General features: G+C 45.6%; 1 protein-coding gene across 1 annotated transcript in view; it reads left to right on the top strand.

Moving 5' to 3' along the window:
- The window catches only part of LOC147665165 (killer cell lectin-like receptor subfamily B member 1B allele C), a 95,676-nt gene that overhangs the window by 18,961 nt on the left and 50,477 nt on the right, over positions 1-26,238 (top strand). The window contains exons 3-4 of the mRNA XM_086949710.1: positions 22,492-22,635; positions 25,838-25,986. Of these exons, the coding sequence (XP_086805836.1) occupies positions 22,492-22,635; positions 25,838-25,986 (293 nt within the window). The remainder of the gene's footprint in view (positions 1-22,491; positions 22,636-25,837; positions 25,987-26,238) is intronic.

Genomic DNA, 26,238 nt, shown 5'->3' with positions numbered 1-26,238 from the left:
GACGATGCCGGCAGGTCTATAAGAACCTCCCTACATCATCCTCCGGGAAGGGGGTGTGGATAAAATAACAAACAGAGAAGAGACTGGTCCGGAAAGTTTCCTCAGACTACTTCCTTCAGGGTGTCTGCGTATTGGAAACCTGTAAGAGGAGCACACCATTAGTTTTTCCTTCCTACGCTACTCTGACTCTAATGTTCTCGGGTTTAATCTTAACTCACTTAATATTTTCCGGACCTTGCTTCTCTTCTATGGAATGTGGTTTTTCTCGTCTAGTTAGTCGTTGCTGCAGGGAAGACAAGGGCGAGTGAGTTAATTCCTTACACATGCTATTCTATGGTCACCCCTGATACTGTCTTCTTCTAGACATACTTACTTGACTAACTACTCGAGGACGCTGCTTTGGGGGTTCTGTAAAGTTGTTCTGAATTGGGAAAACGTGGAACAGGACTTTACTTATAGATAGTCTTTACACTAGCAAGGACTCAAGGAGGAATGTTCTGGCAATCCTTATTTTCCGCCTTTTTCACACCAAGTTCAGGAAATGTTTTCTCTTTTCCCTTGCCGCTCAATGTTCAAGGAAAAAAGACTTCTCGTTTCTCTTTTCGCTCAAGGTTCAAATAAGGGTTTCTCGATTCTCTTTTACTCAATGTTCAAGAAAAGGTTTCTCGTTTCTCTTGGTCACATGGGATTTAGAAGTTCGGGATATGCACTTGACAATGTTAACTACGACACTATGAATATCTTCAGTTTGGCCAAACACTAGTTATTCGACACTTAGCTTTCTGTTGCTGACTGACTCTCTTGCTCGCTGAAATCTTCTTCTCCACAGGAATTCACCTTTGCTCAGTATACTCTTCGACGATTCTTCGGAGGTTCACTTTACCGCTGGAAACTTGGACTTGGGAAAGGGCTGGTTATTACGCGTTTGAATTAGTACGCCGTAATAACGTTTCCTCGACACTCGCGCTAAACGCAAATGGAGTACTACAACCAGGATACTTTAAACTAAGGATTCGAGGTATTCACCGGAGTACGCACACAGGTTCTTCTTCGCTAACGGTTCAGGTGAAGTGCGTAGTTTCTAGAACTTGCGTCCCGCTCATACTCTCCGCACCAAAACGAGGCTTAAACGACTAGAGCGTCAACCTCACAGCACCACGGCACCGCGGCAGCCATTTTGTCTCTCCAGAGTCGGACCCTCTCCGACCATGATAACTCTGTGTACCTTCGGGCTTCGCTTTGGGTCGAGGTTGAACCACACATCAGCGTATCCACATGACGGGTTCTGACAGTACCCCCCAACAAGGCAGGCTCCTTCCTTCTGGGCTTGGAGGGGTAGCGTTGGTGGAAGGAATGAACCAATCTGGGAGCGTGAACATCTTCTTCCAGTTCCCACGATCGCTCTTCAGGCCCATAACCCTTCCAGTCGATGAGGTAATACAGTTTCCCTTTGGAGAACTTGGAATCCAGAATGTCTTTTACCTCAAACTCCGTTCCCGTCTCCAGGTGAATTGGCTTAGGGGGTGCTTGCATTCTCAGGTCTGCAGAAGTTCTCTTTAGCAATGAAACATGGAAGACAGCATGAATCTTTAGCCTAGGAGGAAGTGTCAATTGATAGGTGACGGGATTGATTTGTTTCTCCACTGGGTAAGGACCAATAAAGCGGGGTTGAAATTTTCGATTTCCCTTTAGTCTCAGATGCTTTGTGTTCAACCACACCTTCTCCCCCACGGACAGTGAAGGACCAGCACGCCGCTTCCTATCCGCATAAATCTTATACTTCTCCTTAGCCTTTTGCAGATTGTCTGTTGCCTGTTGCTGGATGTGACCCATCTGGGACACCAGGTCCTCGACAGCTGGGACTGCCGTTTCCATTTGTCGAATTGATGCGTTTGGATGTCGTCCATAATTCAAGAAGAAGGGGGAGAAACCAGTGGAACTGTTTCTCGCATTGTTATGGGCGAATTCCGCCGACCACAAGTAATCGGCCCACTGAATTTCTTCCTTCAGAAGGAATAGTCGAAGATACTGCTCCAGCTCTTGATTCACCCTCTCTGTTTGCCCATCTGTCTCTTAGTGATAGCTCGTGGAAAACCTAACTTCTGTACCTAGACCTTTCATGAATGCCTTCCAAAAATGAGATACGAACTGAGTACCCCTATCCGAAATGACCACCTTGGGTATGCCATGGATCCTGACTATTTGGGAGTTAAAATGATCTGCTACTTGTTTAGCTGACGGGGTTCCTTTTAATGCTATGAAGTGGGCCATTTTTGAGAAGGCGTCTACTACCACTAGAATGGTGTCATAACCTCTGCTCAAGGGTAAATCGGTAATGAGTTCAAGAGTCACTGTGTGCCAAGGATAAGGAGGGGTGGGTAAGGGTTGCAGGAGCCCCTTAGGGGCTTGTCGTTCAGATTTTCCCTGAGCGCAGATCTCACAAGCCTTAACATATCTCTCAATATCTGTTGACATCCCAGGCCACCAATAGTGTCTCTTTATCAACTCTTCGGTTTTGTTCTCTCCCTTGTGTCCTGCCAGCTTATCATCATGATACTCACGCATCACCTGTTGCTGCAATTCTGTTGTAGGCACATACAAGGCCTCCCCTTGATATGGCAACTGACGAACGATCTTCCTGCCAGGATCTTCTTTAACCCAAGTTTGCTTATCCTCCGAACTCATGCTTTCTGCTATGGCCTCTTGGACATTGATCAAAACTGTGGCCCCAATAAACTTGTTCTCAGGGATGATCGGTTGAACCTCTATGGCCGTTCTCTGAGGGTCGGTATCCAGTCTGGAAAGTGCGTCGGCCTTCCCGTTTTGTGCTCCTGGACGAAAGGTAATTACGAAGACGTAATCCGCAAAGTACAGGGACCATCTGAGTTGCCTTGGTGTGAGCGTTCTGGCGGACTTCAAGAACTTCAGGTTTCGATGATCTGTGAATACTGTGACTTGATGCTGTGTCCCCATCAGATAATGCCGCCACTCCTTGAAGGCATCTTTGATAGCCAGCAATTCCTTCTCGGTGATAGTGTAGTTAATTTCCGCCGGGGTCAGCTTCCTAGATCGGTAAGCTACTGGATGCAGTTGACCTGTGCTCTTGTGACGCTGCGACAGGACTCCCCCCAACGCCTGGTCTGACGCATCGGTCTCGACATAAAACGGTTCCGATGGATCAGCATGAAGTAGGACTGGTGCAGTAGTAAAGGCTTCTTTTAAGGCTTGAAAGGCCTCCTCGGCCTCTTCCGACCACTCGAACTTCGTTCCTTTCTTTAACAGCCTGGTAAGGGGTAGAATTCTTCCGGAAAACTCTCTGATGAATCGTCTGTAGAAGTTGGCAAACCCAATGAAACTTTGGACCTCTTTCACACTCGTTGGAGATTTCCAGGTGGTTACTGCCTCTATCTTCCGCGGATCCATTAAGATGCCAGACGGGGAAAGGACAAATCCCAAAAATTCGACCTGGGAGACGTCGAAGGCACACTTCTCCAGTTTTACAAACAGCTTGTTCTCTTGTAGTTTTCTCAAAACTCCTTTCACCTGCTCGTGGTGTTTCGTCACATCAGAGGAATAAATCAAGATGTCATCAATGTATACAATGGCACACTGGTCGATGAACTCCTTCAGGACATCATTAATAAAATGCTGGAAGGCAGCTGGGGCATTACATAGCCCATAGGGCATCACTTGGTACTCGAATAGGCCGAATCTAGTCCGAAAGGCCGTCTTCCACTCGTCACCTTCTCGCATTCTGACTAGGTGGTAGGCCCCTCGCAGGTCTAATTTTGTGTAGACTTGAGCTCCTTTGACTTGGTCCAATAACTCCGATATCAAGGGCAGGGGGTATCTGTTCTTCTTTGTTATCCTATTGATTGCTCGGTAATCGATGCATGTTCTTAAGTCCCCTTCCTTCTTTGGCACGAAAAATAGGGGCGATGAGACAGGCGACTGTGAGGGTCGGATGAAACCATTCGCCAGATACTTGTCCAGGTATTCTTTCAGATGTTGGTGTTCTTTCTCGGTTAACGCGTACAGTCGACTGCATGGCAAGTTGGCTCCAGGTTCTAGATCAATCTTGCAGTCGTAGGCTCTGTGTGGGGGTAAAAGCTCGGCTTCCACTTCGTTGAACACACCTTCGAACTCCTTATACACCTCCGGGACCTGGCGGGTGTCTATGGCGCACACGGAGTGCTCTACAAGACTCAAGGCATGAGCTGGGTTTATTTCGTCTCCACTATCCCTTGGAACAAAACAGTTCTCACAACAGTAGTTTGAGTCCATGTGAACGGTTCTGGAGTTCCAGTCAATCGTGGGGTTATGCTCCGTGAGCCATGGTAGTCCAAGAATTAACTGAAACTGTGGAGCATCAATCAGGTTGAACTGGATCAGTTCACGATGGCCATCTGCGGTGATCAGCTCCATCACCTCTGTGTGGCTCACAATGGGTCCCGAAGATAGGTTAGTTCCGTCCACGGCGCGGACTGGCTCACTTTTCTCTTTCCTTATGGCTCTGATTCCCACCTTGTCCGCAAAACGCAAGTCACAGAAATTTCCCGTCGCTCCAGAGTCTACCATGACGGAGACTTCGGTCAGGACCGTCGATCGGAACATCACTCTCATAGACAGAATCAGATGCGGAGCCGCCGCTTGTAGGGTATTAGCCACATGGTGTTCTTTTGGAGTCTCTTCAGTAATCGCACCCACCCGTTCAACTCCAGCCACAGGTGGCGCCGCTAGTTTTCCTTCGGCTTAAATGTTCCTTTGGGCTTCTTCGGACAGTTTCGGACAAAATGCCCACTCGAACCACAATATATGCACAGGTTATTTGTTCTCCTTCTCTCTCTTTCTTCTTTCGTTAGGGGCCCTCTGATGGTTCCCATCTGCATTGGTTCTACTCCGGAGTTTCCTTCTGAGGTTCGTGTTCCCTCTGGACGCGCCCTGTCGAATCTGGGAACGACCGCCCGGAAATCTTTCTTCTTTTCCCCTCGCCGCTCTCCTTGACGAAAATCTATTTCTAGAACTAAATCGATGAGGGCCGATATCTCCGTTGGGCGATTTGGAATTTGAGCCAACACGTCCTTCAGCTCGTCTCTCAACCCACGGTAAAACACTGCTGCTCGCTTGCTTTCTGGCCAATCCGTCTCCACCACCAACTTGTTAAACTGCGCCAGATATGCTATTAAATCTCGATTGCCCTGTCGCAAATCTAGTAATTCGTTGTCCACAACTTGGGAGATCCTCCTGCGATCAAATATTCGAAGAAATTCTTGTTTGAAATTTTCGAAGTTCCTCAACAGCGGGTCTTCTCTGGTGACTAGAGGCATGGACCAGGCCGCCGCGTCCCCGCTCAAATACGAGAGAATGAAGGCTACTTTGGACTGCGCATCAGGGAAAATCGATGGGCGGCACAGGAAATGTAAGGAGCATTGCGAGAGAAATATCTGTGCCTTCTGTGGATCCCCACTAAACCTTTCAGGGGCGGCTAGAGGAATAACTGGAGACAGGGAGTGTATGACTTGTGTAGTTGACCTGTTTGTCGCATCTAACACTGGATTCATGGCCTCCCGCTCTAAACTACTAGTTCTGTGTAACCTCAGGGCTAACTCGGCTGTTTCCTTTCGGGCGTTCACTACCTCTTGTTTTAAATTCTGATTCTCTTCCCTTACTGCCCCCAGTTCCTTGTGGATTGCGTCTAGGATCGTCCCTAACGATTGTACATCTATTCCTTCGGCCATCTCTGCTCAGGTGCAAAAAATACTTGGGCACTTCACTCTGTCAGGGCTCCAAGCATACCTGATATGTAATCGCCTTGACTTGTACTTGCGCGGGAGCAGAGATGATTTAGGCTCAGGAACTAGATGCCAGTACCCGAATCCCAAGAGACGATGCCGGCAGGTCTATAAGAACCTCCCTACATCATCCTCCGGGAAGGGGGTGTGGATAAAATAACAAACAGAGAAGAGACTGGTCCGGAAAGTTTCCTCAGACTACTTCCTTCAGGGTGTCTGCGTATTGGAAACCTGTAAGAGGAGCACACCATTAGTTTTTCCTTCCTACGCTACTCTGACTCTAATGTTCTCGGGTTTAATCTTAACTCACTTAATATTTTCCGGACCTTGCTTCTCTTCTATGGAATGTGGTTTTTCTCGTCTAGTTAGTCGTTGCTGCAGGGAAGACAAGGGCGAGTGAGTTAATTCCTTACACATGCTATTCTATGGTCACCCCTGATACTGTCTTCTTCTAGACATACTTACTTGACTAACTACTCGAGGACGCTGCTTTGGGGGTTCTGTAAAGTTGTTCTGAATTGGGAAAACGTGGAACAGGACTTTACTTATAGATAGTCTTTACACTAGCAACGACTCAAGGAGGAATGTTCTGGCAATCCTTATTTTCCGCCTTTTTCACACCAAGTTCAGGAAATGTTTTCTCTTTTCCCTTGCCGCTCAATGTTCAAGGAAAAAAGACTTCTCGTTTCTCTTTTCGCTCAAGGTTCAAATAAGGGTTTCTCGATTCTCTTTTACTCAATGTTCAAGAAAAGGTTTCTCGTTTCGCTTGGTCACATGGGATTTAGAAGTTCGGGATATGCACTTGACAATGTTAACTACGACACTATGAATATCTTCAGTTTGGCCAAACACTAGTTATTCGACACTTAGCTTTCTGTTGCTGACTGACTCTCTTGCTCGCTGAAATCTTCTTCTCCACAGGAATTCACCTTTGCTCAGTATACTCTTCGACGATTCTTCGGAGGTTCACTTTACCGCTGGAAACTTGGACTTGGGAAAGGGCTGGTTATTACGCGTTTGAATTAGTACGCCGTAATAACGTTTCCTCGACACTCGCGCTAAACGCAAATGGAGTACTACAACCAGGATACTTTAAACTAAGGATTCGAGGTATTCACCAGAGTACGCACACAGGTTCTTCTTCGCTAACGGTTCAGGTGAAGTGCGTAGTTTCTAGAACTTGCGTCCCGCTCATACTCTCCGCACCAAAACGAGGCTTAAACGACTAGAGCGTCAACCTCACAGCACCACGGCACCGCGGCAGCCATTTTGTCTCTCCAGAGTCGGACCCTCTCCGACCATGATAACTCTGTGTACCTTCGGGCTTCGCTTTGGGTCGAGGTTGAACCACACATCAGCGTATCCACATGACGGGTTCTGACAACTTGCCAATCTTTTGTGCCCCAGACAGTTTTTGTCTCAATGCTGTCTTTCCAAAAGTCAAAACCTAATGTAGACAGCTGAGCATAAAAGGCTGCAGAATAAATTTGCTTGGTATTTGTCAACATACTTTTCATTCCTGTTTTATTTACATTTTTAAAGGAAAACGATTCTGGATTGGAAGTATTTAAACCTGAAAGTATGGAAATTTGCATAAAATGTTTTTGAGCTACCCTTTGGTGGCGTAGGACAATGTTACCATTGATTATACAGTAATACTTTTAAAGGATTTGCAGATTTGTGCAAGAAATGATGACCTTAGTGATTATAACAATACATTTGTTCATAATCTGACAAACCGTCTAAATATTCATGATTTGTAAATTTTGCAGACATTTCTAAGTCTGACATAATATTAGTAACAGTCTCGAAGTCCCAATCATCAGAAAAGTTACTAGATGAAACAAAGTCATTCAAGGAAATCTTGAACTGGTGTGGAATCTTTAACAGCACCACAGGGCCAAAAATGTCATAATCAGTTCTGTCCGATGCTATACCCCCAGGCATAGGAACGGCTGTGATGTTCACTGATGACAAGTCTCTTTGTTCACAATGAGATTATTTGTGTGGCTTGAGGAGTAAGTTGATGTTCTTACTTGCTGTATCCTTTTTATCATTTCTTCCATTTATCAGCATTCCCAAAGTTATCACTAGAGTCAACCAAAGTAAAAGAAAAAGCACACCCAGCGCAATCCAAAGTTCAATCCATGGTGAAACCAGATAAGTCTTTTCCAGGTGATGAAAAAGTTCTGCTGCTTGTTCTTTCAAAGTTCTTTTTGCTGGCGTTGTTTCAGGTTTGCTGGGATCCTCGAAAAATTTATCAAAGTTAATGAAATAGGCAGAGGCAGTTCTGTCAATTGTTGAGATTGCATCAGGATTCATTGAAGTTGCTGGAACCACTTGTTCACTTGTTACGTTTGTATAGTCAGATGCTATTTCATTGTAGACAGGCGTTTCTTGATGAACTGTTATTTGGGTTTCAAGAGGTTCAAATTCCATAGCTTTGTTGCTTAGTCCTTCATTTCGCACTGCAGATTCTTCAAAGGTGATAAGTCTCTCAGTTTGAACCTCTTGGATAGTGGCCAGATTCAGGCGTCTGCTACATCTTTAAAGTCCACTTGGCCTGCTGCTTATGATCAGCCACATGATGTGGTTTAACCAGGTCAATGGACACAAACCTGTTCTCCTTCTTTCCAGCAAGGGGCGTCAGACAAACTGTTCTTGATCCGTGGATGGCTAGGGCTGGTACTGGTTGTCTATAAGAAGGCCCAAATTCCTTCTTGTCCACTCTCTTTTCTCTGACTAGATTCCCAGTCTTTGGAATCCAGACAGGCCTTGCTGGGAAGGTCGGTTTCTCTTCAGTGGTTGTTGGCTTCAGGAACACGTTACTTTGTTTCGTTCTCATTTCATTTAATTCCTACAAAACAGCCGTAGGACACTTATTAGATGCTTAACCCACCTGTCACCCGAGCCTAATACCCTAGCTGTTATAGATTGCTTTATGTCCCATTTTTTTCTCTCCACTACCAAATTTCCCTAAGGATGGAATGGACTAGAGTACCGCAATACAACGCCCAATCTGGCCATGGCCTACTTGTAAGATCAAGAGCTAAACGCAGGACCCTGGTCAGAATGTAGCATGCCGACTGCGTATGTGCCGATAAAGACTCGCAAATCTTTTATAACAGTTCGAACGTCAGCCGAGCGCTGAGGCCACATCCAAATGAATCTTGTCTTAACAGTTATGGGACCGCATTTGTCCACAGGCACGGCTGCGTGTAGAAAGTCTAATGTTGTCTAACAATGGTGTCTGTACTGGGCTGACTATGCTATAGTCAGGTATCTGGTAGCGTTCTGTGCTGCGATCTCTATTGCAGTCTATGCAGTCAATCACAAACATGTGAATGTGAGCATTCAATCCTGCCCACCAGAAAAATCTCCTTAACAGTATATATTGTTTTTGAGATCCCTTGATGTATCAGACCCTCTCCCTAATGTGCTTCGTGTATCAAAGCTGCTCTACTCTTTCTGTTTGTAATCACTCTATCCCCCACTCCAAAGATTCGAGCAAAAGGAATGGAGGTTGCATCAATTATGTATGAGTATTTGAGTGGAAACTTATTAGGTAACGCTGCACCGCTGCCTTTGCTTGTAGCATTGACAGCTAGCATTATTTCTCCGTCTATTTTTGTTTTTTAACAAGTGATTGCAGCTATGGGAGCTGTTTGCACAGCAGCCTCGTGGCTTAATCAGCCAATGAATTCCCTGCAACGTGAACGCCATCACGTTGATGACTCAGCGGCGGTAATAAATCAGTATGGTGGCGGTGTCCAATGGACACTGCCTGCCATATTACAATGGCAATATGTAGGGGCCTTTCCGCGGTGGCAGGCGGCGATTGCTGCGGGGGCCCCCTGCGGGGCCCCCAGGTGATGGCAGAGGTGGAGGGGAACATGGGGGGAACCTATGGTACCCACCCCCACATTTGCATATGCAAGGCAGCAGGCACCGCGCGGTGCCTGCCGCTTTACATATGCAAATGCGTGCTGACATGTTTATCGTTGTGGCGGGCGGTGCTGAGTGCACCGCCCGCCACAATGATATATATGCAGGATGTGCCCCCTACTGTGGCGATTTACAAAAGGGGGTGGTGATGAACAGAGTGTCTGAATTGAGCAGAGCACTCTTACCCAGTCCAAAGATCAGGGCTTGATCCATCACCGTTATTTATCTCACTGCCCCATCCCAGCTCAGAACCTGGCTATATGCAAATCAGTCTGTCCCTGGCCCAGTGCATCATGGGAACAGGGCAGACTAAACTACCAAGCCAATTCTTTACCAGAAAGGAGACAAGCTACCGGGGACCGGTTTCTGGCATTTCAGCCGTCTTCGGCCCGGCTTGCTTGAATCCTGATGGAGCAGTGAGAAAGGGACTCATGTCTGAGTATACCCTGCCACACCTATAGTGGCCAAAATCGATTTACAAAAGGGGGTGGTGATGAACAGAGTGTCTGAATTGAGCAGACCACTCTTACCCAGTCCAAAGATCAGGGCTTGATCCATCACCGTTATTTATCTCACTGCCCCATCCCAGCTCAGAACCTGGCTATATGCAAATCAGTCTGTCCCTGGCCCAGTGCATCATGGGAACAGGGCAGACTAAACTACCAAGCCAATTCTTTACCAGAAAGGAGACAAGCTACCGGGGACCGGTTTCTGGCATTTCAGCCGTCTTCGGCCGGGCTTGCTTGAATCCTGATGGAGCAGTGAGAAAGGGACTCATGTCTGAGTATACCCTGCCACACCTATAGTGGCCAAAATCGATTTACAAAAGGGGGTGGTGATGAACAGAGTGTCTGAATTGAGCAGACCACTCTTACCCAGTCCAAAGATCAGGGCTTGATCCATCACCGTTATTTATCTCACTGCCCCATCCCAGCTCAGAACCTGGCTATATGCAAATCAGTCTGTCCCTGGCCCAGTGCATCATGGGAACAGGGCAGACTAAACTACCAAGCCAATTCTTTACCAGAAAGGAGACAAGCTACCGGGGACCGGTTTCTGGCATTTCAGCCGTCTTCGGCCCGGCTTGCTTGAATCCTGATGGAGCAGTGAGAAAGGGACTCATGTCTGAGTATACCCTGCCACACCTATAGTGGCCAAAATCGATTTACAAAAGGGGGTGGTGATGAACAGAGTGTCTGAATTGAGCAGACCACTCTTACCCAGTCCAAAGATCAGGGCTTGATCCATCACCGTTATTTATCTCACTGCCCCATCCCAGCTCAGAACCTGGCTATATGCAAATCAGTCTGTCCCTGGCCCAGTGCATCATGGGAACAGGGCAGACTAAACTACCAAGCCAATTCTTTACCAGAAAGGAGACAAGCTACCGGGGACCGGTTTCTGGCATTTCAGCCGTCTTCGGCCCGGCTTGCTTGAATCCTGATGGAGCAGTGAGAAAGGGACTCATGTCTGAGTATACCCTGCCACACCTATAGTGGCCAAAATCGATTTACAAAAGGGGGTGGTGATGAACAGAGTGTCTGAATTGAGCAGACCACTCTTACCCAGTCCAAAGATCAGGGCTTGATCCATCACCGTGGCGGGCACATCCTAATTCCCCCTACGGGACCCCCGCCCTTATGGCGGGCAGTCCCGATCTCCGTTAGGGTGCTGACCCCCCAAGTGTTTTAGTGTAGATTGCAGAAAAGACTGTACCCCAAGTGTCGCAGTCCTCCAGATGTGGTGCGATCCCTATTAGTAAACAGATTGATAAAATTCTGTGTTTCTCATGAGGGGTAGTATTAGGAAATACTTCCTCGATTTGAGTAATTACTTGAGCTATCCAGAATGGAATTTGTTCCTGTGTTGCAGGTAATTTACCAATAATTGAATGTAGAGTCTGTGGTGTAATTTTATTTGTGTTCCCCTGGTAAGGGGGATGTTGTGGAATCATTATTGCCGGTTGGTCTGTGAGAGTCCGCATAACATATTGAACCAATTATCTATAGATTTTTATTAGCTCTTTGAGTTGAGCTGATAGTTCTGCATCTGACATTTAATTGATTTCAGGATGTGGAGTATAGCTGGCCAAAACCGGCCATGTTGCTCCTAGTCTACCTATTGGACCGAGCCAGGTAATGTGATTTATATGTTTTAGGGCACCTTTAAACCAGAGCGCATGTTCTTTGTATGTTAGTGGAATTTTAATATCCTCGAATGGAATGTATTCCTCTGGTGGATCATCTTCTTTGTAGAAGTGAACATTTTTTCTTCCTCTGAGCTCCAGACCCTACCTGCGTATAAGTTCTTCACACTATCATCTACTATAAATACATGGGAAGAATAGGCTACTTGATAGACTCCAACCACAATCAATACGTGGTCGGTTTGCTTTGTCTACCACTTAACACCTACTTACCACATTACCAAGTACATATTAATTGTTATCTACTGTATTTGGACCAGCCGATAAGTTCTTGGCACTGTAACTTGATTGCCAATTACCCTGAGCTTCTTACCAACTCTGGCACAGTAACTTTCTTACCGGATTACAACTTTTTGTTAAATGATATATGTATGTTTTAAAAACTTCTCTCCACACACTGTACAAATGTGCGGAGCATCATGTACTGTACACTTTCTCTTCATCCCTTTTTCTCTCAAGGTCTCATAGACTACTCACTATAAAATATGCCCCTCACTCTCTCACATTGACTATTGTGATTCAAACAATTACGCATCCATTCTCGCCATCTGAACTCCCCTTTTAGACAATATGTCAGAATATACATTTGACTATAAATCTACGACTTATCACAGGCTCCTTCTCCACTTTGTTGCTAGAAACTAACTTTGCATGCATCGTTCTCTTTGGTAACAGAGATAGGGATACCTTGCAAACTCGGCATTTTTATATTCGTAAATCTATCTTTTTAACCCCCTTTTATATTTTGTGTGCCTGAGTCGTGGCCATTCTCTATTTTAGCTTATGCGCTTCTTAGAAACACCAACTGTATTCTATCACCATACACTGAGGATACTCCTCTATGCATCCTTCTTCAGTATTGGCTTTCGTATGCGCTACTACCAAATACACACTCTAGCCTTTTTTCTTTTTAATTAACCCGGAAGTGAGTATGATTATACTGAGGGTGTTCTACTGGCCAACCGGAAGCTACGGTTTGACTTCCGGTTCTCAGCTGGTATTTTACCCATGCTTTCAAAGCGCCCGGCCGTACTTTGAACCGACGACACTGGAAACGTAATGCACACCGGACACAGCACCATCTCCTGACTCGGACCAAACCACGTACATGTATTGAAGTGTGTGCCTTTGTTTTGTGCGCTTTTGGTTACTAATCTGTAACTGGCGTGGCGTTTAGAGACGGTCTTTTTAAATATCGACACACTCTCGATTCCTTGGGGATGTTTCTATAATAATCTCTGGACGTACCTCAGACATTTCAACAACTTGCTAACGTCACTTGGTAATTCCATTACCTCAAGTACTGTGCATCAGGCATACTTTTGAGCACGCTCAGTCTTTACGCTAGAACTGCATCGCCTTAAGCTAGGAACACTACTTAAATACTAATAAACGTAAATCACCTTTTTTTACTTAATGCTAAACCCCAATTATTGATCACTTCCAAGAGCTAAACGCTTGGGTTTATGCCCTCTGCAGATCACTTGCTTACATGCCAATTTCAACAATATGTCGGCCACAAAAGCATATTCAAATTCTGGTGCATTCCCGATTAAAAGGGACCGCGGCTGGTGAATTTAATATTCACACTTTTAGGAGAGGATCGTTCTCTAAGTGGTTTTAACTAATGTGTCGGCCATACCAGCATTTCAGAATGCGGGTTCCGTTTCATTTAAAGGGACCCCGGTCAGTGATTTGAACCATTACGCCTTAAAAGAGAGGATCGTTCTTAAGTGGTCCGCCCTGAGATTTCATAAATATTTAGCCGAATCTTCTGTGTTTTTCACAATGTTGAGGTTTTTCTCTAGAAGCTGTGCCAGTTGCTTCTCCCCAATTCTGTTTTTAGCTACATTCCTTTTCGTAAACATCAGACGGTTTCACGTGCTTTGTTACGCTAGATCGACTTTGTCTTGGCCATAGACATTCATACAGACTTCTTTTACTCTCCTCTAGGTCCCTTCACGTTCCTCAACGAGTATTTTTTGCTTATTTGGGATACTCTCGCCTCGGGACCAGGTATGTTGCCTTTTATTTAGGTCACATGTGATGTTTTGGGATAGTACTGGTTGCCCGATAAATATCCTCATCACTATTCTTTTCAGATTGGATTTTCAACGCGCGTCTCTGATGAATTTATCGATACATGCCCTTTCTACAACCATTACTGGTAAGCTAAGCTAGTGGTTACTAGTTGGGCTGTTTGTTCTAAACGGCATGGGTTACGCAGTATTCTATCACTTCGACACCTTTGTGTCACCTTACTATGGTATCCACGAGCACTTTGGTTCAAAATGTTTTTTAGGTGTGACTACCACGCTTTAGTTTAGATATCGCTCACTCACATAACATAAAACACTACTGTTTCTTCCTTTCCCACTTTCACCTTTGGGCATCCGTTCACGTTCCGCTTCACTTTTCAAGATTTCTAGTCCACTCATGTGCCCGTCCACAACACCTCAGGGCCATTGCGTCTTTACACGTTCCTTACTCACTCCTTTAGACACTGTACCCATTCTCACTGCCATCTCCCATCCACTACTATCTTCTCTTAACCTCTTGTGATCTTTCCCTAATGTGACACTCACTAAAGTATATTTGCAATTGTATCCTATTACAGCCCTGAAGAAGCCCTTTTTATGGGTGAAACGCGTTGGCTGTTATTGATCCTGTTCATACTGAACACATCTGGCAAATGAAAGAAAAGTATCAACACAAGAACTATTACATCAACTGAAATTTGTACAGTTAATTTGTCTTTGTATGTTGCCTCTCATCCACAAATTGTTGTTTCTGGTTTATGATCGACAAGCAGCAGATCATTTGAGGTGGGCAATATAGCTGAATAAGTTTGTGACTAAAAACTGGTTGTGCGGTCTTCTAGAACCCAGCTGCTGTCTCTATATAAACATTGAAACATTTTAGTTGCTGGATTTGCTTCAGAAAGATTATCCATGAATAGAATAACTCTGCATGGTGATATTCATGTGCCTCTACAAGAAACTACCCTATTTCCGCTTGATGATAGGCCATTTCGTATAAGTTTTATAGTGATGGCTTTTCTTAAATTTTCTGGAATGCTTATAGCATCCTCGTCTGCTTCATTGAAGCCTGTAAAGTTTAAAGCTAGTACGGCATTGTCGCCTGTAGCTCCACCGGCCTCGGTATTATTATCGAGGGACATTTTGTTGGCTGAAAGTTTGCGGAGAAAGTTTCAAGGAAACAACGATAAGGTGCACAATATTTTGGAACACTGTATCCATCAACGTTGAACAAACCAAAAACTAATACATAGGATTTTCGTCCTACTCAGCTATGGCGGATATTATCCCTTTACCCACTCCAGACGTCTATTAGAGTATTTTCTGGGAAAAAGGAATCTCTGAGAAAAGCACGACTGAGTTACTTTAGTATCTAGCATTAAATTAGTGCCTTACAAACGTTCGGCACCATGTAGTGTAGTTCCTATATTCCCGATAGGCTCTGCGCATTGGAATAATATATCCTATAGATTTGACGTAGGACTTAAGTCAATAGGTTTCTATTGAATATACTAAACTTAATTGTGTGTGCCAGCTAGCTCAGAGGTCACTAGAAACTTTCTCGAATTCACAAGAAGGGATTAGTTTCTGACAACCACATAAACATGACAACTTTGTTTCCCAAGAATAAGAATATATCTCTCAGAGTCGCAGAAACAATAGATAACTAATCGTGCATGCTTAGTTTCTACAGAGTTGCAGAGAAATAGTGAGACAGGAGCTTTCAATAAAAGGTTTATTGAACAGTCTTCTTTCTCATGCAAGTGAGGTGAACTGCTACAATCGTTAGACAGAATGCTAAGTATAATGCGTACAGTGCGAATAGATTATGAAATAATTCTGTAATAGCATTGTATGCTTTCTAAGCCATATAAAAATACATACATAAATACCATAGACTAAAATACTCTGTTATCTGTGTCTTTTTATGATTTTAAATAATTGAATAAAAGTGTTTTGACTGACTACTCAACTGGTGCTTCTAAAATACGCCTACCCCAATGTACCTAACCTAGGTCTAGTACAGGGGAAGAATTAAGTATTGTTTAGCATAGTTTTAAGTTCTTTGCCAAGAATCTACCAAAGGTTTCTCTAGGTTCTAATCAGCTCCATACCTTAGAACGAAGGAGGTCTGGACTCGATTTCCCAACACCCCGCATGGGGAGTCAGAAACACTGGAGCTGGATTTCTCAGCAGAGAAGGGCAGCTTCCTGATCAGTGAGTCAACTGGATGGTCTGCTTCCTTCGGCACTTGCTGTAGCGAGCTGCATCGGGCAATTAGGTCATCAAACTTCTCCGAACCACTGTAGTTTGCTAATCCTAAGTTAGGATTTTGTCTTAAGTCTGTCTTAAGACAAACTTAAGACAAAATCCTACCTTTTGTGAATACCAAAAGTAGTAAGTTTAGGATTTTGTCTTAAATTAGCTCTGTGAATCGGGACCACAGTTCTTGCAAGTGCAGACCAAAGTAGCTATCTTGCTGGTACTCTTCTGATGTCTGTGAACACCAACAATGTCCTAAGGTAAAAGCAGTTTAACATCCAAATAATCATTCGATAAAAGCTGTGTTTTAAATGTAATGAATGCTATTGCTGGGCAATATATTTTGTCATATCCCACGGTATCAACAAGCAGATTCCAATAAATTGCCTGAACTTGCTTTTGCCTAAAACAGAAGGAAAACAGGCTCCCAAACAAGAACTCACCTGTTCCACAGTTTAAAGCTTTGTTCTCACCAACAAAACCCAGTACTGTGAGAAGTGCATGAACTCCAAGAGGTGCCTTGATTTGTGGGCAGTCAGGACAGCTCTTGGGGTTCTGTCTAGACTTTATTTTGCCAGGAAGAACTCCAGTAACCGACGGAATAGCAACATGCGACCATTTATCAGGTTTGCCTGTGTGAACTATGTAATCAAAAAAAGTAAGAGGGTCAATGTGTAGCATCTGGGCTATCTAGTGAGTCTTCATAAGTATGAGCCCAAGCCAAATCAAATAAACATATGTGAGGCAATATTCAAAGTCAACCTCTTAAAGGTTTATTCAAAATTAAGATCATTACAGAAAGCAAAAAGTAGTTAGATAATTAACAATAACTCTCTGAGTGGTAAAATTCAAAATAATGTAAGAGGATTAACTTAAGAGTACTTAAAGGTAGTGAACAACTAGAACAAAATATAGTTAAACAAGAGGACTGACATAGGGTCTGCCTTCAAAGAGTGCGCCAAAAAGTCGTGAGTATAAATCAATAGATTGACAAGTGCAAAGTCTGCCTTCTAAGAAAGACATGAAAGAACTGGCTCACATCTCATAACAATCATCTTTTTTAGGATTTTAGAACGAAATGCCACAAACATTTAGTTACTTCTAATGTTCTGAAAGGTTTGGACTAGCAATGTTGCAAGACACAAACCAAAAATGATTATAGTACATAAGATACTTTCAATGAAATACGTCTACAAACACCTATTTTACTGCTTGCTCATTATCTCATGAGAAGTGTACAGGGAATGAAAGAAATTACAAGATAATTACATAATAAAGAAAAACAATAGAAATTTTAACCAATAAATAGTCCCTAAGAATAACTTGAGCAAAGGACCTTGAAAGCTGTAAAGACATGAACATCCTGAGCATGGCTTCTTGAAGAGAAACACACATTAATTCAATTAATTCATACGGAGATCATGGAATAGGCTTCTATTTCGAAGATTTTCTAAAAAAGCGAAAGCAACAGAGCTACAGAGCTATGCACGTGGAAAGGCTCATTCACATAAAAAAGGGCACTTCTGCTTCTGCAAATATGAATAGATTTCAATAAAAGCTTTTTAAGGCACAGTCAGGCTAACTTGACTACATCTAAGTTAACCATTAATTTCTAATTAGTAAAAATGCTTCTACACCTGTAGAGTAAAACTCTGCAGTCTTTGTAGCTAAAAAAGGGTAAATTACTTTGAATTCTTGTTCTGCAAAATCGTTTTACACATTCAATACTACTGATCATGAAAAGGAGACTGACCCGCATGCACACATAGGGTCTTGTACCCAGCAGAAGCCCAACACTGTGCTACCCTCCCTTTGAATGTCGGTTTCTCCATATCTATCTTCCAGCAGAAAAGAAGAGTCTGCTGTCACATGACAGAAACAAACCAAAAGAGTGACACTTTCCTAGACAATTCTGACTCAATTTCCTTCAATACAAAAAGTCCTAATGACCATCACTCCACTCCCTGGGAGGTAGTTTGACCAAAGCCAGCATATTCAATAACCTCTCAAGTCAAGTCAAGTCATAATTTATATAGCGCACTACATACCCAGAGGGTCTCAAGGCGCTTGAGGAAAGGGGGAGATTTACTGATCGAATATCCAAGTTTTTAGTTGTTTTCTGAAGGAGAGGTGGTTCTGTGTAAGGCGGAGGTGGGTGGGGAGAGAATTCCAGGTTTTGGCCGCTAAGTAGGAGAAGGATCTTCCCCCCATGGTGGCTCTGTGGATGCGCGGAACAGCGGCGAGGGCTTGATTGGACGATCGCAGCTGGCGGGTGGGGTTGTAAAAGGAAAGGCGCGTGTTGAGGCATTCGGGTCCTAGGTCATAGAGGGCTTTGTGTGCGTGGGTGAAGAGACAGAACGTTATCCTCTTGTTGACGGGGAGCCAGTGGAGGTCTTTCAGGTGACCGGAAATGTGATCTTTGCGGGGAATGTCTTGTATGAGTCTGGCTGAGGCGTTTTGGATGCGTTGGAGTTTTTTTCGGTTACGTGCGTGGTCCGTCCGTATGGGTGCGGTTCCCAGGGCCGGTGGCCACCATGAGTCGTCCCAGGCGGAGGGGGATGAACCTAAGATGAGGACTTCCGTTTTGTCCGAGTTTAATTTCAGACGGCTGATCTTCATCCACTCGGCTACTTCTTTCATCCCTTCGTGTAAGTTGGTTTTGGCGGTGTTTGGGTCTTTGGCGAGGGAAAGGATCAGCTGTGTGTCATCAGCGTAGAAGATGATGTTGAGGTTGTGTTGTCGCGCGATGGTAGCAAGGGGGCTCAAGTATACGTTGAAGAGGGTAGGACTGAGTGATGAACCTTGTGGTACGCCGCAAATGACTTTGGTAGCCTCTGATCTAAAAGGGGGAAGGCGGACTCTCTGGGTTCTACCGGCGAGGAACGAGATGATCCATTCCAAAGCTTTTCCTTGTATTCCCATGTTGCTGAGGCGTTGTATAAGGGTGCTATGACAGACTGTGTCGAAGGCTGCTGAGAGGTCAAGTAGGATGAGGGCGACTGTTTCTCCGTTGTCCCGTAGTGTTCGAATGTCGTCTGTTGCTGCGATGAGGGCAATTTCGGTGCTGTGTTTGGCTCGGAAGCCGGATTGTGAAGGGACGAGGGATTTGTTGGCTTCGAGGATGGCGGCGAGCTGACTGTTGACGGCTTTCTCAATGACTTTGGCAGGGAATGGGAGGAGCAGGATGGGGAGGTAATTTTTGAGTTCAGTGGGGTCTGCTGTGGGTTTCTTCAGAAGGGCGCTGAGTTCGGCATGTTTCCAGCTATCCGGGAAGGTAGCGGAGTTGAGGGAGCAGTTGATGACGTCTCGGAGATGGAGGACGATGATGGAGTCTGCTTTGTTGAAGATGTGGTGGGGACATGGGTCGGTTGGGGATCCTGAGTGGATGGAGTTCATCAGGCAGATGGTGTCTTTTGTGGTGATTGGGTTCCAGGCGCAGAGGTTGTTCGAGGGGGGTTTTGGTTCAGAGGTGGGTGGAGTGGACTGGTCTCCGGATTGGATGTCAAAGCTGTTGTGTATGTCGCGATTTTGTTGTGGAAGAATGAGGCTAGGGAGTCGCAGAGGATTTGGGAGGGAGTGATGTCATTGGTGTTGGCGGTGGGGTTGGTGAATTCTTTGACGATGTTGAATAGTTCCTTGCTGTTGTGGGCGTTGTTGTCGAGTCGATCTTTGAGTGCTGATTTCTTGGTTGATCGGATTAGTTGGTGGTGTTTGCGGGTGGCGTTTTTGAAGGTGGCCAGGGTGGTAGTGTTTGGGTAATTTTTCCAGGCTTTCTCAAGGGTACGACATAGCTTCTTGGATTTCTTAAGGTCATCATTGAAACATGGGGCTTTTTTGCTGCCTTGCTTGATTTGATGGTTTTTCAAGGGTGCTAATTCGTCGGCGCTGTAGGTGATCCAGTGTGTGAGGTTGGTGGCTGCTTGGTTTGGGTCCGTGGTATTGGCAGGAGGGTTTTGGAGAAGCGATGAGAAGAGCTGTTCGGTGGAGATTTTGTTCCAGTTTCTTCGGAGGGTTAGTTGAGGGTGGTTTTGGGTCGTGTTCTTTTTGTAGTTGAAGTGGACGCAGCTGTGGTCCGTCCAATGGAGAACTGTGGTGTGATTGAAGGAAATGTGCTTGCTGGAGGTGAAGATTGGGTCGAGCGTGTGCCCGGCATAGTGGGTGGGGGTGTCGACAAGTTGTTTGAGTCCGAGATTGGCGAGATTGTCCAGAAGGGTGGAAGTGTTGCTGTTGTTGCTCTTTTCCAGGTGGAAATTGAGGTCTCCCAGTAGAATGTATTCCTCGGAGGGGAGGGTGTGTGGGGTGATGAAGTCCGTGATGTCTTTGCTGAATTGTGTGCGGGGACCTGGTGGCCTGTAGAGGAGGGTGCCTCTGAGTGTGGTCTTGGGGTCGGTGTGGATCTGGAAGTGAAGGTGTTCAGCGACAGCGATGTTCTCGTCAGAACTGGTCGTGACGCGAATGGAGTTCTTAATGACGATGGCAATGCCTCCTCTTGTTTGGTTGATGCGGTCCTTTCGGATGATCTTGTAACCGTCCGGGATGGCTATGGTGATGTTTGGAGCTGATGAGGCGTTCATCTAAGTTTCTGTTAGGAAGGCGACGTCCGGAGATGTGGTGTTGAGTAGGTTCCAAAGGTGAATGGCGGGTTTGTGAACCGAGCGGGTGTTGAGTAGGATGCATTTTAGGTGGTTGGTGTTGGAGCTCTGTTTGGGGTTTGTGGATTTGGTGTGGGTCCTATGGCAGTCGAACTTGCAGGAGTGGCAGGAGAATGGTCCATGGGTGTGTCCTGGGGCGGCTTGGTGGCAGTTTGGTGGCCGGGGTTAAGGGCTGAGAGGGTAGCGGCGGTATATGTGATGCGGGGGGTGATGGGTTTGCGAGGACCAGGGAGTCTGGCGCTGGGCGCGGTCCAGGCGCGGACGGGCGTAGACGGGCTTACCTTTGGCACGCCTTCGGCGCGCATAGGGCGCAACCGCTGCGCGTGGATGCTGCACGTTGGTCCATCTGTCATAAATGGATAGTGGAGGAGGCGGAGCGTGGGAGGGGCAGCTGGGAGGCGGTAGCGGGCTGGTGAGTGGGGGAGGGATTGCTTAGGAGATGCTGTAGGGGATGGGGGTGGGGCTGTGGGGGAGCCGTGGCAGGGACGGGCAGAGAGGCACAACAACAAAATGGAACCACAATAGTAATGCAGCCGAGATCGGGGCACAGTCAGGAGGTCATATACAGCAAATACAGATGGAAGCACAGATTCAGGGGTGCGGAAACAGGCGGATGAAATTAGTCCTAATATTAACCATGCAATGCTAATCTGGGCGCAGGGGTACGATACCAGGCAGCCGGCACTAATAATTAATTCAGGCAGATCAATGCAGTGCTATTCTGGGCGCAGGGGAACGATACCAGGCAGCCGGCACAAATAATTAATTCAGGCAGATCAATGCAGTGCTATTCTGGGTGCAGGGGTACGATACCAGGCAGCCGGCACTAATAATTAATTCAGGCAGATCAATGCAGTGCTATTCTGGGCGCAGGGGTAGGATACCAGGCAGCCGGCACTAATAATTAACTCAGGCAGATCAATGCTGTGCTATTCTGGGCGCAGGGGTATGATACCAGGCAGCCGGCACTAATAATTAATTCAGGCAGATCAATGCAGTGCTATTCTGGGCGCAGGGGAACGATACCAGGCAGCCGGCACAAATAATTATTTCAGGCAGATCAATGCAGTGCTATTCTGGGTGCAGGGGTACGATACCAGGCAGCCCGCACTAATAATTAATTCAGGCAGATCAATGCAGTGCTATTCTGGGCGCAGGGGTAGGATACCAGGCAGCCGGCACTAATAATAAATTCAGGCAGATCAATGCAGTGCTATTCTGGGCGCAGGGGTATGATACCAGGCAGCCGTCACTAATAATTAATTCAGGCAGATCAATGCAGTGCTATTCTGGGCGCAGGAGTACGATACCAGGCAGCCGGCACTAATAATTAATTCAGGCAGATCAATGCAGTGCTATTCTGGGCGCAGGGGTACGATACCAGGCAGGAATTAGGCAGTCCAAGCAGATGTAAGTCGAGGATGGCAGGCAAAAGGATCTCAGGTACAGCGAGGAGCAGGAGGAGTGTCCGGTTCTGACCAGGTCAGGACCAACCTCTCTGATTCTCACCCTGCGTATACAACTCCACCCTACCGCCACCAGCCTACAGCTTCTACAGCTCATGAATAACTCACTATGGTTCTTTCCAAATGTAGATTTGTGGAGAATTGACGCGCACAGCGTGGAGATGAGGAGCCTAGAAGAGACCCTGGAACACCTCCAACAACAACTACAGGGCAGTGAGGCGGCAGTGCAGAGGATCAACGTCACCGTGAACGACTGGGACTCGCTGCTGTCAGGTAGCCATTGAAAAGTCAGGCTGAATGTATGGGGACAAAAAGGGCGCCATTGTACTGCTTTATCAGCATTATCTGTGTTCAAATCAGGCTAAAACTCAGAATGAGAAAACTTCTTATCTAGCAGCTAACTATGGCGAGATTTGTAGGTTTTACACTTTTTAAACTTGTAAAGTTTTGAACTATGCTTCCAACTACACTTCTGGTGAAGTTTTCATTCGAAATCTTTTTGTAGGAAGGTTCTAACTCAAACGTGATACACACATGCATTCATTATTGCACACATACATAGATACACTCATACATACATACATGCATGCATACACACATACATACACTCATACACACATACATACATGCATGCATACACACAAACATACACTCATGCATACATAAATGCAAGCATACATATATGCATGCATACACACATACATACATGCAAATCTTTTTGTAGGAAGGTTCTACCTCAAACGTCATACATACATTCATGCATTATTGCACACATACACACATACATACATGCAAGCATACATATGTACATACATACATACATATATACTGTTAGCTTTCACCTGGCCTCGCTGAAGTCTGCCCTTCCCCTCGCCTCTGGGTTGTTTCAAGTAACAAACTGCACAAACACAACACATCACTTTAGCGCCACAAACTCTTGGTGGGTGAGATTGAAGCCGGGAACCTTTACAAACGTTTCTGCATTGTTCACAAATAGTGGGGTTCCTGTAGTGCAGAGAAAAGGGTAATCTCAGGTGGTATTCACTTCCCGAGAAGGCCTCACTCCTCCTATTTGAAATGCCTTCCTTCAATATAAATGGATTTAAAAATGCCCTCATTGAAGAGTGCACTCAAAACATTTATTCCTATTCCAGTAGCGAGCAGGATGGTTTTGTTCATCAAAAATGTCAAGAGAGGCTTGAACGCCCTGAGATTGCATCCCACGTTCTTTCTCAGAAAGCCAAAAGCTGGAGAGCGTGCACAAAGCGGGTTCATATGGCCAGGTCAGGGGTAGGTATCCTGGTCTCCAGCCCATCTTCAACAGCCTCAAGGAGCAGAGAAGACGGGGAGGGAGCCATGCCCAGTGGGCTGTCAAAGGACCACGCGCTGCAGGTCATCACTTATGAGGTCTCCAGTTCTAATTGGGAGTCGAGGTCGGTCAGACCCAAGATTAAGAACTCCTGACCATGGATTGGGCGAAGCACGAGACTAAGGAGATTGCTCATCCTAGATGGAAATTAAGTCACAGTGATACACCTGGTGGACCCTCACACAGGCTGATGTGTCTGCTGCCTCTCGCCATTACCTTTAACCCCCAGCAAATGCTCATGATACTTCTGGGTTACCGCTAGGGTGGAATGATCTACCCGTAGGCATAGCAAGAAGGAGGACCACACTGCCCTGTGAGCATCTAGGACCAGAATGAGGGCAAGGGTTTACAATGGATAATTGGGTGAAATGGCTGCTCCACGCTGCTGCGGCAATGCAGGTGACTGAAGTCTAATGCGAATCCACCTTTGCAGTATGGACCATATGGAGCTACACATTCCTGATCACTGCAATGAGGTAAATGTGGTAAGGTTCCTCCCGAGACCCTGATTCTCAGGTGGGCTCAAAAGACTTTACGGGAAAACATTTTCATGGTGCGTATGGGGATTACACGCATCCCTACACACAGAAAGTGGTTCACCCCTGCACAGGTTAACAACACAAGCCAGAGACGCTGTCTATGGGGTTGGTATCCGCGAGATGGGAACTCAGGCTGCTTCACTGTGCGAGGAGTGGTGCAGCAATGGGTGCTCTGCTCCAGGGTGGGTTGTCAGTATCTGTCAGCCATGTGTTTAATGTCCAAACCATCACACTACCAGCTCAAACCTCTGAAACACATCTCTAACTAGAGCCAGCCCATGGTCATGAGCAGCCTTGTCAACCCTTTCCTTGACTATGACTCTTTCAACCTGTCTTAATTCCACACTCCACATCTCTTCCTGGTCTTTGGACAGACACTCACCACACAATTCATTGATCTCCACAGATTCCAAGTCAAACCAGAACCCTGTCCCTAACCTTCCTCCAGGACAGGTGTTGCCACCAGATGTGGAAGTGGACCTAGTGGCAAAGAGATGGCAGCGACTTCCGTGCTGGACTCAGCTATGCATCTGCAATCAATGAGTTGACGCATGCTTCCTTTGTTGCACACCTCCTGGCACATTGTGGATGCTGTCTTAATGGTAGGGAGAGGACCTTGGTGACCCTAGTGTGCTGTGATCTCCCAACTGGTGGATTCAACTCTTACCTCAAAGGTTGTCTGGAAGGCTTCCATACCGTCCACATGGTTTCTGAGGGCTCAAAAGATCACCTTTAGCCGGCATCTCAGCACTAGGTGCAGGGCCGTTCTAAGGAGTGGACCCCAGTGGTGTGCTAGTACAACAAGCTCTGTGGAATGTGTGACGTTACAACACATACATATACAATGCATGCCTTTACAACACAGTTTTTACACCGCAACATCCTTTACGATGCATTTTTTTACATAGCATACTATTACATCGCGTTTTCAGAACCTACCTTCACAACGCATTCCATTACATCGCATTATACCTTTACAATGCATTCCATTACAATGAATACCATTACATTGAATTTAAGGTAAGTGTTGGATGGAATAGGGGTAATAACTACTATTCTAACTCCAGTGAGCGCAACAGTGGGGTAAGTGTTGGATAGTGTAAGGGTACTATGCGCGTTGTAATGTTAGACGTTAGTAATGACTTGCGATGTAATGCCTGTGTTGTAGTAACATGCATTGTAATGACATGCATTGTAGTGACATGCAATGTAATGGCTGTGTTGTAATGGCTTGCGATGTAAAGGTAGTGCGATGCAATGACTGTATTGTAAAGGTTGTTTCCTGCTCTGTAATCAGTAAAAACCTCTGGGGGTTGCAATGCACAGACATCCCTTGAGCATATCACTTCCTTGTGAGATTCTAATGTACTTGAGATTCGTGCATTGCCATATGTGAATCTTTTGCTTTATGATCCCATTTTTGGTGCCTGTGAGGTGCTATGGAATGCAGTTAGCTTGATTGATTAACTGATGGAATTAATCGCAATATTTATTTCGTAGCACCCACTGCTCTGGCCCTAGCTTTTAACAGCCATTTTGTTTTCTGTGCATTTTGTGTTTATGACAGAAAAGCTCCAGTGCTGTATGGATGGCTGGCAAATAATGAAAGGAAAGTGCTATTTCTTCTCAACATCTGAAAAGACATGGGAAAGAAGCAAAGACGATTGTAACAGCAAAGGAGCAACACTGGCAATGATCAAGGACAATGACACCATGGTAAGACCTGCCTTTGTGACAAAGAATGAGGAAAAAGGTGACCTGCAATCTTCTCCATCTGTGCAAGCAACCTTCACCTTAGCTCTGCTCTTCTCTTAAGTACATCCCGCATCCTTCCACCTTGATCTTGACTCTGCTCTTCTCCTAAACACATCCTTCCACCTTGATCTTGACTCTGCTCTACCCTTAAACACATCCTTCCACCTTGATCTTGACTCTGCTCTACTCTTAAACACATCCTGCATCCTTCCA

Source organism: Lissotriton vulgaris, unplaced genomic scaffold (assembly GCF_964263255.1).
Source record: "Lissotriton vulgaris unplaced genomic scaffold, aLisVul1.2 SCAFFOLD_3274, whole genome shotgun sequence".
NCBI lineage: Eukaryota > Metazoa > Chordata > Amphibia > Caudata > Salamandridae > Lissotriton > Lissotriton vulgaris.
Note: the sequence above shows the minus strand (reverse complement) of the source record. Positions and strands in the feature narration are given on the sequence as shown.